Source organism: Mustelus asterias, chromosome 18 (genome assembly GCF_964213995.1).
Source record: "Mustelus asterias chromosome 18, sMusAst1.hap1.1, whole genome shotgun sequence".
Taxonomy (NCBI): domain Eukaryota; kingdom Metazoa; phylum Chordata; class Chondrichthyes; order Carcharhiniformes; family Triakidae; genus Mustelus; species Mustelus asterias.
In genome coordinates, this window is record NC_135818.1 from 90,943,343 (window position 1) to 90,955,869 (window position 12,527).

The window sequence follows — 12,527 nt, forward strand, 5'->3', positions numbered from 1 at the left end:
AAAAATTAGTTGGAGGCCAAACCATTGTGTGATTTCAAGAAGAAATTAGATATAACTTTTGGGGCTAAAGGGATCAAGGGGTATTGTGAGGGGTGGGAGGTGGAATCAGGGTTTTGAATTTGATGATCAGCCAGGATGAAGATGGATGGCGGGGCAGGCTTGTCGGGCCGAATGACCTATGCCTGCTTCTATTTTCCAGCATGTTTCTCTAGAAAACTAAACCTATAGTATTCTTGACCCTCACAAGAATACCAATGCAAGGGGAAAACCTTTGACAAAATGTCTCTTTTTTCAGCCATACTCATGTACTGTACTACCAAGTGACAACTTGTCTCACTTCCTAAATTTTGTACATAGACAAAACACTTCAGCTAGGACTTGACTGGGTGGGTGGTGGAGTGAGGGGTTGGGAATAGAGAATGGAGGGGAAATATCACCAAGGTGAGATCCACCAGTACTGGATGACATAATACTTGCCTTTAACTCGATACTTAGCTAGTGTTCAATTACACACGGGGAGGCAGTGGAGCAATGCAAGTGTCACTAGATTAACAGTCCAGAAGCTCTGAGGATATGGATTCAAATCCTACCATGGCAGAGTAAATTAGTCTCAGCAATGGTGATCATGAAACTATCATTCATTGTTGTAAAAACCCATCTGGGTTCACTCATGTTCTTCAAGGAAGGAAATCTGCCATCCTTACCTGGTCTGGCCTCCATGTGACTCCAAAACCACAAGATTGAAAGGGTGCAGAGGAGATTTACAAGGATGTTGCCTGGATTGAGTGGCATGCCTTATGAGGATAGGCTGAGGGAGCTCGGTCTTTTCTCCTTAGAGAGACGTAGGATGAGAGGAGACCTAATAGAGGTGTATAAGATGTTGAGAGGCATAGATCGGGTGGACTCTCAGAGGTTTTTTCCCAGGGTGGAAATGTCTGCTACGAGAGGACACAGGTTTAGGGTGCTGGGGGGTAGGTACAGGGGAGATGTTAGGGGTAGGTTTTTCATACAGAGGGTGGTGGGCGAGTGGAATCGGCTGCCGTCAGTGGTGGTGGAGACGAATTCAATAGGGTCTTATAAGAGACTCCTGGATGAGTACATGGAGCGTAATAGGATGGAGGGTTATAGGTAGGTCTAGAAGGTAGGGATGTGTTCGGCGCAACTTGTGGGCCGAAGGGCCTGTTTGTGCTGTAGTTTTTCTATGTTTCTAATGTGGTTGACTCGGATTTGCTCTGAAATGGCCTAGCAACCCCCTCAGTATAAGGGCAATTAGGGATGGGCAACAAATACCAGCAACACCCGTATCTCATGAAAGAATAAAGGGAGAAAAATTTAAATTGCCTATACATCTCCAACTTGAAGGCAATTCACATAGCCTCACGATATATCCACCTAGCTGCGACTAGACAACTAATTTCACTTAGGACACTTAAAATTAATATCCTTTCAACATGTGGACTCATGTTATTTGACAGGAAAAACAGGGTCCGATTCAGGGAAAGGAGACTTTTAAACCGGTTTGAATTAGATCGGAAACTAGGCTCCAACTGGGAAAAGATAGGCCATGGGCCGTTAATGAATTGAGAGTTTAAGTTTGAAGAGATTTTCTATTCAATAACTCACCTTTTGTTCAAAACCAAAAAATGAATTCCAAACAATGCTGTGTAGAACGCAAGAGGCAAGACGATGAGACATAAAACTCGTGCTAGTAGATGTTTCCCAAATTCAACCTGCCAACAACAAAATATGCATTCATAAGTGACAAACCTAGCTTTTAGATATGTAACAATTGCTCCACTTAACTCTTCACTCTTGTTTTGTCAGCTTCCTTCAGATCACATACCCTCAGTATTTTTTTAAAAATCATTCACAGAATGTGGGCATCACTGGCTAGGCCAGCACTTATTGACTATCCTTAATTGCCCTTATGCAGGTGTAGGTACCCAGAGCATTACCCTGGAACTCTAGATTACCAGTCCAAAGACAATACCACTATGCCACTGCCTCCGCTAACATCTTTGCACTTCTAAATGTTCTGCCTCCTGCCTAGTCTCATTATATTCAAATGAAGATTAATCACACCATCTCTAACTCGTTAATTTTTCCACAACCTCTAAACTGTGAACTCTACCTCCTCTAGTCTTCCTTTCTCCTACAGAACTTGACGATGCAAACACAGAATCACCGAACCTGTACTCCTCAATTTCTCTTCTACTCCTCAACATGAATACCTCATCTTTCGAACGGAAAACATAAGTGTGATAGGGGGATCAGTATTTTGGGATTTGAGTTGGTTAAAAGCAGGACAGGACTGGCAGCTGAATATTCCGGGGTATAAGTGTTTTAGGCGAGACAGAGGAGGGGCTAAAAAAGGTGGGGGAGTAGCGATATTAGTTAAGGAGCATATTACCGCGGTGCAGAGGGTAGACAACTTAGAGGGGTCATGTACTGAGTCACTGTGGGTGGAACTCAGAAACAGGAAGGGTGCAGTCACTATGCTGGGGGTGTACTACAGACCACCCAACAGCCCACGGGAAGTGGAGGAAAGGATATGTCAGGAGATTCTGGATAGGTGCAGAAAAAAAATAGGGTTGTTGTAGTGGGGGACTTTAATTTCCCTGGCACAGACTGGAAAGTGCTTAGAGCTGGGGGTCCGGACGGGGAGGAATTTGTAAAATGCGTACTGGAAGGTTCTTTGGAACAGTATGTAGATAGCCCGACTAGAGAGGGGGCTATACTGGACCTAATTCTGGGAAATGAGCCCGGTCAGGTCGTCAATGTTTCGGTAGGGGAACATGTGGCAAATAGTGACCACAACTCTGTTAACTTTAGGATAGTAATGGACAAGGATGAGTGCTGTCCTACGGGCAGGGTGCTAAATTGGGGGAAGGCTAACTATAGCCGGATTAGGCAGGAATTGGTGGATGTTGATTGGGAGAGGATGTTCGAGGGTAAGTCTGCGTCTGGCATGTGGGAGTCTTTTAAGGATCTATTGATAAGGCTGCAGGATAGGCATGTGCCTGTAAAAGGAAAGATAGGAAAGGTAGGATTCGAGAGCCGTGGATAACCAGGGAAATTGAGGATCTGATTAAAATGAAAAGGGAGGCGTACGTTAAGTCCAGGCAACAGAAAACAGATGGAGCTCTGGAGGAATACAGAGAGAGTAGGAAAGAACTCAAAAGGGGAGTTAGAAGGGCAAAAAGAGGTCACGAGATGTTCTTGGCAGGCAAGATTAAGGAGAATCCTAAGGCATTCTATTCATACGTTAGGAACAAAAGAGTTGTCAGGGAGAAAGGAGGGGAATTATGCTGAGAACCCAAGGGAATAGGGGAGATCCTAAATGAATACTTTGCATCGGTATTCACGAAGGAGAGGGACGTGTTAACCGGGAGTGTCTCGGAGGGAGGTGTTGACCCGTTAGAGAAAATCTCCATTACAAGAGAGGAAGTGTTAGGTTTTTTAGGGAACATTAAAACTGACAAAGCCCCAGGGCCTGATGGCATCTATCCTTGACTGCTCAGGGAGACGAGAGATGAAACTGCTGGGCCTCTGACGGAAATCTTTGTCGCTTCTTTGGACACGGGTGAGGTCCCTGAGGATTGGAGGATAGCGAATGTGGTCCCGTTGTTTAAGAAGGGTAGCAGGGATAACCCAGGAAATTATAGGCCGGTGAGCTTGACGTCCGTGGCAGGGAAGTTGTTGGAGAGGATTCTTAGAGACAGGATGTATGTGCATTTAGAACGGAACAATCTCATTAGTGACAGACAGCATGGTTTTGTAAGAGGGAGGTCGTGCCTTACAAATTTGGTGGAGTTTTTTGAGGAAGTGACAAAAACGGTTGATGAAGGAAGGGCCGTGGATGTCGTCTATATGGATTTCAGTAAGGCATTTGACAAAGTCCCACATGGCAGGTTGGTTATGAAGGTTAAGGCTCATGGGATACAAGGAGAAGTGGCTAGATGGGTGGAGAACTGGCTTGGCCATAGGAGACAGAGGGTAGTGGTTGGAGGGTGTTTTTCCGGCTGGAGGTCTGTGACCAGTGGTGTTCCGCAGGGCTCTGTACTGGGACCTCTGCTATTTGTGATATATACATAAATGATTTGGAAGAAGGTGTAACTGGTGTAATCAGCAAGTTTGCGGATGACACGAAGATGGTTGGACTTGCGGATAGCGAAGAGCATTGTCGGGCAATACAGCAGGATATAGATAGGCTGGAAAATTGGGCGGAGAGGTGGCAGATGGAGTTTAATCCGGATAAATGCGAAGTGATGCATTTTGGAAGAAATAATGTAGGGAGGAGTTATACAGTAAATGGCAGAGTCATCAGGAGTATAGAAACACAGAGGGACCTAGGTGTGCAAGTCCACAAATCCTTGAAGGTGGCAACACAGGTGGAGAAGGTGGTGAAGAAGGCATATGGTATGCTTGCCTTTATAGGACGGGGTATAGAGTATAAAAGCTGGAGTCTGATGATGCAGCTGTATAGAACGCTGGTTAGGCCACATTTGGAGTACTGTGTCCAGTTCTGGTCGCCGCACTACTAGAAGGACGTGGAGGCTTTAGAGAGAGTGCAGAGAAGGTTTACCAGGATGTTGCCTGGTATGGAGGGTCTTGGCTATGAGGAGAGATTGGGTAAACTGGGGTTGTTCTCCCTGGAAAGACGGAGAATAAGGGGAGATCTAATAGAGGTGTACAAGATTATGAAGGGTATAGATAGGGTGAACAGTGGGAAGCTTTTTCTCAGGTCGGAGGTGACGATCACGAGGGGTCACGGGCTCAAGGTGAGAGGGGCGAAGTATAACTCAAATATCAGAGGGACGTTTTTTACACAGAGGGTGGTGGGGGCCTGGAATGCGCTGCCAAGTAGGGTGGTGGAGGCAGGCACGCTGACATCGTTTAAGACTTACCTGGATAGTCACATGAGCAGCCTAGGAATGGAGAAATACAAACGATTGGTCTAGTTGGACCAAGGAGCGGCACAGGCTTGGAGGGCCGAAGAGCCTGTTTCCTGTGCTGTACTGTTCTTTGTTCTTTGAGAATCTATCAATGCTCAAAGTCAATTGTAACAAAAATCTGAATTTCCATATAGATTACTTGAACTGTGCAATTCCTAGGCATCTCCATTTTATAATGATACATCCAGTTTGGTTCCAGATACACCAAAAGCGGACTGCTTAAAAATTTTATACGAATTAACCTACATAATCAGTGAAGCCAGCTCCGGAGTTAAGAGGGCTGGCTTATGAGGAGAGACTGAGTAGACTGGGGCTATACTCATTGGAATTCAGAAGAATGAGGGGAGATCTTATAGAAACATATAAGATTATGAAGGGAATAGATATGATAGAAGCAGGGAAGTTGTTTCCACTGACGGGTGAAACTGGAACTAGGGGTTATAGCCTCAAAATAAGGGGAAGCAGATTTAGGACTGAGTTGAGGAGGAACTTCTTCACACAAAGTATTGTGAATCTGTGGAATTCCCTGTCCAGTGAAGCAGTTAAGGCTACCTCATTGAATGTTTTTAAGGCAAGGATAGATAAATGTTTGAATAGTAAAGGAATTAAGGGTTCTGGTGAGTGGGCGGGTAAGTGGAGCTGAGTCCACAAAAAGATCAGCCATGAGAGGATGAGAGGTGACCTGATAGAGGTTTACAAGATGTTGAGAGGTCTGGATAGGGTAGACTCTCAGAGGCTATTTCCAAGGGCTGAAATGGTTGCTACGAGAGGACACAGGTTTAAGGTGCTGGGGGGTAGGTACAGAGGAGATGTCAGGGGTAAGTTTTTCACTCAGAGGGTGGTGGGTGAGTGGAATCGGCTGACGTCGGTGGTGGTGGAGGCAAACTCGTTGGGGTCTTTTAAGAGACTTCTGGATGAGTACATGGGATTTAATGGGATTGAGGGCTATAGATAGGCCTAGAGGTGGGGATGTGATCGGCGCAACTTGTGGGCCGAAGGGCCTGTTTGTGCTGTGGCTTTCTATGTTCTATGTATGATCTTATTGAATGGCGGAGCAGGCTCGAGGATCCAGATGGCCTACTCCTGCTCCTAGTTCTTATGTTCTTAGAACATCTTGCAATAACATATACATACATGTAACGCATACATTTTGAGGCTGGATGACCCTTCGTCAGAGCTGTGACAAAAGGTCATCCAGGCTCAAAACGTCGCCTCTTTCTCTCTCCACAGATGCTGTCAGACCTGCTGAGATTTTCCAGCACTTGCTGTTTTTGTTTCAGATTCCAGCATCTGCAGTGTTTTGCTTTTAACTGCATAAGGCATTCTGGGCAGTCAAAACTGAAACAAAATGGACTTGCAGACATCAATCCATTGCTTCACGGAGACCAGAACATTATGTTGGTTTGTTCTTCTATTCATCACTTTGAAACAAGTCAGTGGTTACACTGCAGTCTGAACATGATTTTAGATCACTCAGAGCTTTCTAATACACAGAACGCGACCTATCCTAACAGCATGTACACAACAGTCACCATCTGTCTACAGTTCCCATTGCCTCGGAAAAGCAGCCAGCATAATTAAGGGCTCTACACACCCTGGACAGTCTCTCTTTCACCTTCTTCCGTCCGGAAAAAGATACAAAAGTCTGAGGTCATGTCCCAACCGACTCAAGAACAGCTTCTTCCCTGCTGCTGTCAGACTTTTGAATGGACCTACTTTGCATTAAGTTGATCTTTCTCTACACCCTAGCAATGACTGTAACACTACATTCTGCACTCTCTTGTTTCCTTCTCTATGAACAGTATGCTTTGTCTGTACAGCCCACAAGAAACAATAATTTTCACTGTAGGCTATAATACAATAATAAATCAAATCAAATAACAGCATTTGAATTCCAACTTTACTTTCTCATGAAAATTTCTGACAATTGCGTTACCTACGGATTAGGATATCCAATTTTCAGTCTTGCTGCTTGACCCAGTAAATAATGCCCTAGCACAATTGAGGAACTGCTCAGAAACATGTCCTGCATATTGCTTCTAAATGGTAAATCTCGAACATGAAACTGTTAGACTAACTGCTTACCAGAGAAATATCCAGCGTTCCCAGAAGCTGCCAGAGATCACACGCAGTATTAATTCCAACCAGAAGGATCACAAAGATTCCAACAAATTTTACCCCAAGTGCTCCAGCAAGATTAACTCCAGTCAGTATTAGCCACTTCCACCAAGTTAGAGAAAAGGGCCTATCAACAACAGAGAAAAAGAATGAAAGTATGAACATAGTAAGTGATTAATTCATGCAAATAATATATAAATGTGCACAACCGGCAAAAGAACACAGATTAATACTTCAGAACAACCAGAACCCACCAGGAACCATTCAGCATGGTCTCTTATAGACACAGTAATTCAAATCACTGAATCGTGCTGCACGGAAGGAGGCCATTTGGGCCTTTTGTGCCCACACTAAGTTCTTTGAAAAAAGCTAGCCAATAAGTTTCAGAGCACTGCTGTTTCCCCATAGCCATGCAGATTCCTCCCCTTCAAGTATCTATTCAATTTGTTCCGATTGGCCTTTCAGGCAGTGCATTCCCAATCATCGAGAAAAATAGGCACCAGGAGGATACAGACAGGTCAATTTTATATCTGATTAAATATAATGCAATAAAGTGAGAAGTGACTTGATTTATTACCACATGTATTGGTATACAGTAAAAAGTATTGTTTTTTGCGCTCTATACTGGTCATAGAGAAGGAAAGGAGAGGGTGCAGAATATAGTGTTACAGTCATAGCTGGGTGCAGAAAAAGATCAACTTTATACAAGGTCCATTCAAAAGTCTGGTGGCAGCAGGGAAGAAACTGGTACTTGACGAGAAAGGAATAATTTGATTAGGGATAGTCAACACGGTTTTGTGAAGGGTAGGTCGTGCCTCACAAACCTCATTGAGTTCTTTGAGAAGGTGACCAAAGAGGTGGATAAGGGTAAAGCAGTTGATGTGGTGCATATGGATTTCAGTAAAGCGTTTGATAAGGTTCCCCACGGTAAGCTTTTGCAGAAGATACGGAGGCATGGGATTGAGGGTGATTTAGCGGTTTGGATCAGAAATTGGCTAGCTGTAAGAAGACAGAGGATGGCGGTTGGTGGGAAATGTTCATCTTGGGGTTCAGTTACTAGTGGTGTACCGCAAGGATCTGTTTTGGGGCCACTGCTGTTTGTCATTTTTAAAAATGACCTGGATGAGGGTGTAGAAGGATGGGTTAGTAAATTTGCAGATGACACTAAAGTCGGTGGAGTTGTGGACAGTATGGAAGGATGTTGCAGGTTACAGAGGGACATAGATAATCTGCATAGCTGGGCTGAGAGGTGGCAAATGGAGTTTAATGTGGAAAAGTGCAAAGTGATTCACTTTGGAAGGAGTAACAGGAATACAGAGTACTGGGCTAATGGTAAGATACTTGGTAGTGTGGATGAGCAGAGATCTCGGTGTCCATGTGCATAGATCCCTGAAAGTTGGCACCTAGACTGATAGGTTTGTTAAGAAGGCGTACTGTGTGTTAGCTTTTATTGGTAGAGGGATTGAGTTTCGGAGCCATGAAGTCATGTTGCAGCTGTACAAAACTCTGGTGCGGCCACACTTGGAGTATTGCGTACAGTTCTGGTCGCTGCATTATAGAAAGGATGTGGAAGCATTGGAAAGGGTGCAGAGGAGATTTACCAGGATGTTGCCTGGTATGGTGGGAAGGTCTTATGAGGAAAGGCTGAGGGACTTGAGGCTGTTTTCATTAGAGAGAAGAAGGTTAAGAGGTGACTTAATAGAGGCATACAAGATGATCAGAGGATTAGACAAGGTGGATAGTGAGAGCCTTTTTCCTCGGATGGTGATAGCTAGCACGAGGGGACATAGCTTTAAATCGAGGGGTGATAGATATAGGACAGATGTCAGAGGTAGGTTCTTCACTCAGAGAGTAGTAAGGGCGTGGAATGCCCTGCCTGCAGCAGTAGTAGTGGACTCGCCAACGTTAAGGGCATTTAAATGGTCATTGGATAAACATATGGATGATTTTGGAATAGCGTAGGTTAGATAGGCTTTAGATTGGTTTCACAGGTTGGCACAACATCGAGGGCCGAAGGGCCTGTACAAAGAACAGTACAGCACAGGAAACAGGCCCTTCGGCCCTCCAAGCCTGTGCCGCTCCTTGGTCCAACTAGACCAATCGTTTGTATCCCTCCATTCCCAGGCTGCTCATGTGACTATCCAGGTAAGTCTTAAACGATGTCAGCGTGCCTGCCTCCACCACCCTACTTGGCAGCGCATTCCAGGCCCCCACCACCCTCTGTGTAAAAAACGTCCCTCTGATGTCTGAGTTATACTTCGCCCCTCTCAGCTTGAGCCCGTGACCCCTCGTGATCGTCACCTCCGACCTGGGAAAAAGCTTCCCACTGTTCACCCTATCTATACCCTTCATAATCTTGTACACCTCTATTAGATCTCCCCTCATTCTCCGTCTTTCCAAGGAGAACAACCCCAGTCTACCCAATCTCTCCTCATAGCTAAGACCCTCCATACCAGGCAACATCCTGGTAAACCTTCTCTGCACTCTCTCCAATGCCTCCACGTCCTTCTGGTAGTGCGGCGACCAGAACTGGATGCAGTACTCCAAATGTGGCCTAACCAGCGTTCTATACAGCTGCATCATCAGACTCCAGCTTTTATACTCTATACCCCGTCCTATAAAGGCAAGCATACCATATGCCTTCTTTCTGATTCAGATGGAAGAGGAGAAAGTTTGGTCCCAAACCAGTGTCCTCTGTTTGAACAGAGGGAAATATGATAGGATGAGGGATGAATTGGCTAAGGTAGACTGGGAGAGCAGGCTGGCAGGTAGGATAGCTGAGGAACAGTGGAGGATTTTTAAGGAGATCCTTTTCAGTTCTCAGCAAAAATATATTCCAGCAAAAAACAAGGATTGTAAGAAAAGGGAGAACCAGCCGTGGATAACGAAGGAAATAAAGGAGAGTATTAAAATAAAAACAGCTGCGTACAGAGTGGCCAAAAATAGTGGAGAAACAAGTGATTGGGAAAAATTTAAGAAACAACAAAGAGAGACTAAGAAAGCGATAAAGAAAGGAAGGATAGACTATGAAGCTAGGCTAGCAATTAATATAAAAAATGATAGTAAAAGTTTTTATAAATATATAAAAAGGAATAGAGTGGCTAGAGTGAATGTTGGACCCTTGGAGGACGAGAGGGGGGAGTTAATAGTGGGAAATGAGGATATGGCTGAGTCTTTAAATAAGTTTTTTGTGTCGGTCTTCACGGTGGAGGACGCAAATAGTTTGCCAAATATTAACGATAGAGGGTTGGCAGCAGGAGAAATACTTAATACGATTAATGTTACCAGAGAGGCAGTGCTGGGTAGACTAATGGGACTGAAGGTGGACAAGTCCCCGGGTCCGGATGGAATGCATCCCAGGGTATTGAAAGAAATGTCAGAGGTAATAGTGGATGCGTTAGTGATTATTTATCAAAACTCGTTGCATTCTGGGGTAGTGCCGGTTGATTGGAAAACGGCTAATGTTACGCCACTGTTTAAAAAAGGAAGGAGACAAAAGGCGGGTAACTATAGGCCGTAACTATAGGCCGGTCAGCTTAACGTCTGTAGTAGGGAAAATGCTGGAATCCATTATTAAAGAGGAGATAGCAGGGCATCTGGATAGAAATGGTTCGATCAATCAGACGCAGCATGGATTCATGAGGGGAAAGTCGTGCTTGACGAACATGTTGGATTTTTATGAAGATGTGACTAGGGCGGTTGATGGAGGAGAACCGGTGGATGCGGTGTTTTTGGATTTCCAAAAGGCGTTTGATAAGGTACCCCATAAAAGGCTGCTGAAGAAGATTAGGGCACACGGAGTTGGGGGTAGTGTGTTAAAGTGGATTGGGGACTGGCTATCCGACAGGAAGCAAAGAGTCGGAATAAATGGGTGTTTTTCCGGTTGGAGGAAGGTAACTAGTGGCGTGCCGCAGGGATCGGTACTCGGGCCGCAACTGTTTACCATTTATATAGATGATCTGGAGGAGGGGACGGAGTGTAGGCTAACGAAGTTTGCAGACGACACAAAGATAAGTGGAAAAGTGAATCGTGTGGAGGACGGAGAAGATCTGCAGAGAGATTTGGACAGGCTGAGTGAGTGGGCGAGGATATGGCAAATGGAGTATAACGTTGAGAAATGCGAGGTTATACACTTTGGAGGAAATAATAACAAATGCGATTACTATCTCAATGGAAACAAATTAAAACATGCTACCGTGCAAAGGGACCTGGGGGTCCTTGTGCATGAGACGCAAAAGCCCAGTCTGCAGGTACAACAGGTGATCAAGAAGGCAAATGGGATGTTGGCCTATATCGCGAGGGGGATAGAATATAAAAGCAGGGATGTCTTGATGCACCTGTACAGGGCATTGGTGAGGCCGCAGCTGGAATACTGTGTGCAGTATTGGTCCCCTTATATGAGGAAGGATATATTGGCATTGGAGGGAGTGCAGAGAAGGTTCACCAGGTTGATACCGGAGATGAGGGGTTTGGATTATGAGGAGAGGCTGAGGAGATTGGGTTTGTACTCGTTGGAGTTTAGAAGGATGAGGGGGGATCTTATGGAGACTTATAAGATAATGCGGGGGCTGGATAGGGTGGAGGCGGAGAGATTCTTTCCACTTAGTAAGGAAGTTAAAACTAGAGGACACAGCCTCAAAATAAAGGGGGGTCGGTTTAAGACAGAGTTGAGGAGGAACTTCTTCTCCCAGAGGGTGGTGAATCTCTGGAATTCTCTGCCCACTGAGGTGGTGGAGGCTACCTCGCTGAATATGTTTAAAGCGCGGATGGATGGATTCCTGATCGGTAAGGGAATTAAGGGTTATGGGGATCAGGCGGGTAAGTGGTACTGATCCACGTCAGATCAGCCATGATCTTATTGAATGGCGGGGCAGGCTCGAGGGGCTAGATGGCCTACTCCTGCTCCTATTTCTTATGTTCTTATAATATAAATCGTCTCAAAACTATTTGTAACCTTGGTGTCTTACTTATCCCCAAGTTTAGCTTTCAACTATGTAACTGCACCATTATAAAGTTCATCTACTTCCACTTCGGTGACGGGACTGTGCCTTTTAAGAATTTATTTTAATCATGTTTCTCTGCAGGAAATGGTCAGCACTGTGTTGTCTGCAACCGGTGTCCTCCAATTGTCACTGAAGCAATATAATGGACATCATGCTGATTTTAATCTGAAGTAACGCAGGGTCCTGTGGTTTTTCAGCGTTCCTTGGGATTGCTGAGTGGAGCTTGATTGAGGATGATTGACAGGTCAGGTGATATGCCGAGGGACGGCTTTTTAAAAAAAAAACAGAGCATTCCAAGTTTTTAGTTTCATTTCAGTTGCTGCCAGGAGCTGGTGGAAGAAGGCAGTGTCTTTCTGTCTCTCTCTGTAGAGGCATTCTTAAAGTTCCAAGACTGGGGAGTTCAGAGAATTGATCCAACATTCAGCAGGTGTTAAAAAGCTGCAAATCCAGC

At 44.9% G+C, this 12,527-nt stretch overlaps 1 protein-coding gene across 4 annotated transcripts in view; it reads right to left on the reverse strand.

Annotated features, from left to right (window-relative positions):
- The window catches only part of pomt2 (protein-O-mannosyltransferase 2), a 181,322-nt gene that overhangs the window by 126,817 nt on the left and 41,978 nt on the right, over positions 1 to 12,527 (reverse strand). For all 4 annotated transcript variants that reach the window (XR_013500072.1, XR_013500073.1, XM_078234589.1 and 1 more), the window contains exons 6-7: positions 7,041 to 7,200; positions 1,624 to 1,730 (exon numbers count right to left, since the gene is read on the reverse strand). Coding sequence is in view for 2 of the 4 variants with exons in the window: in XM_078234589.1 (XP_078090715.1) it covers positions 1,624 to 1,730; positions 7,041 to 7,200 (267 nt within the window). In the remaining 2 variants the exon portion in view is untranslated. The remainder of the gene's footprint in view (positions 1 to 1,623; positions 1,731 to 7,040; positions 7,201 to 12,527) is intronic.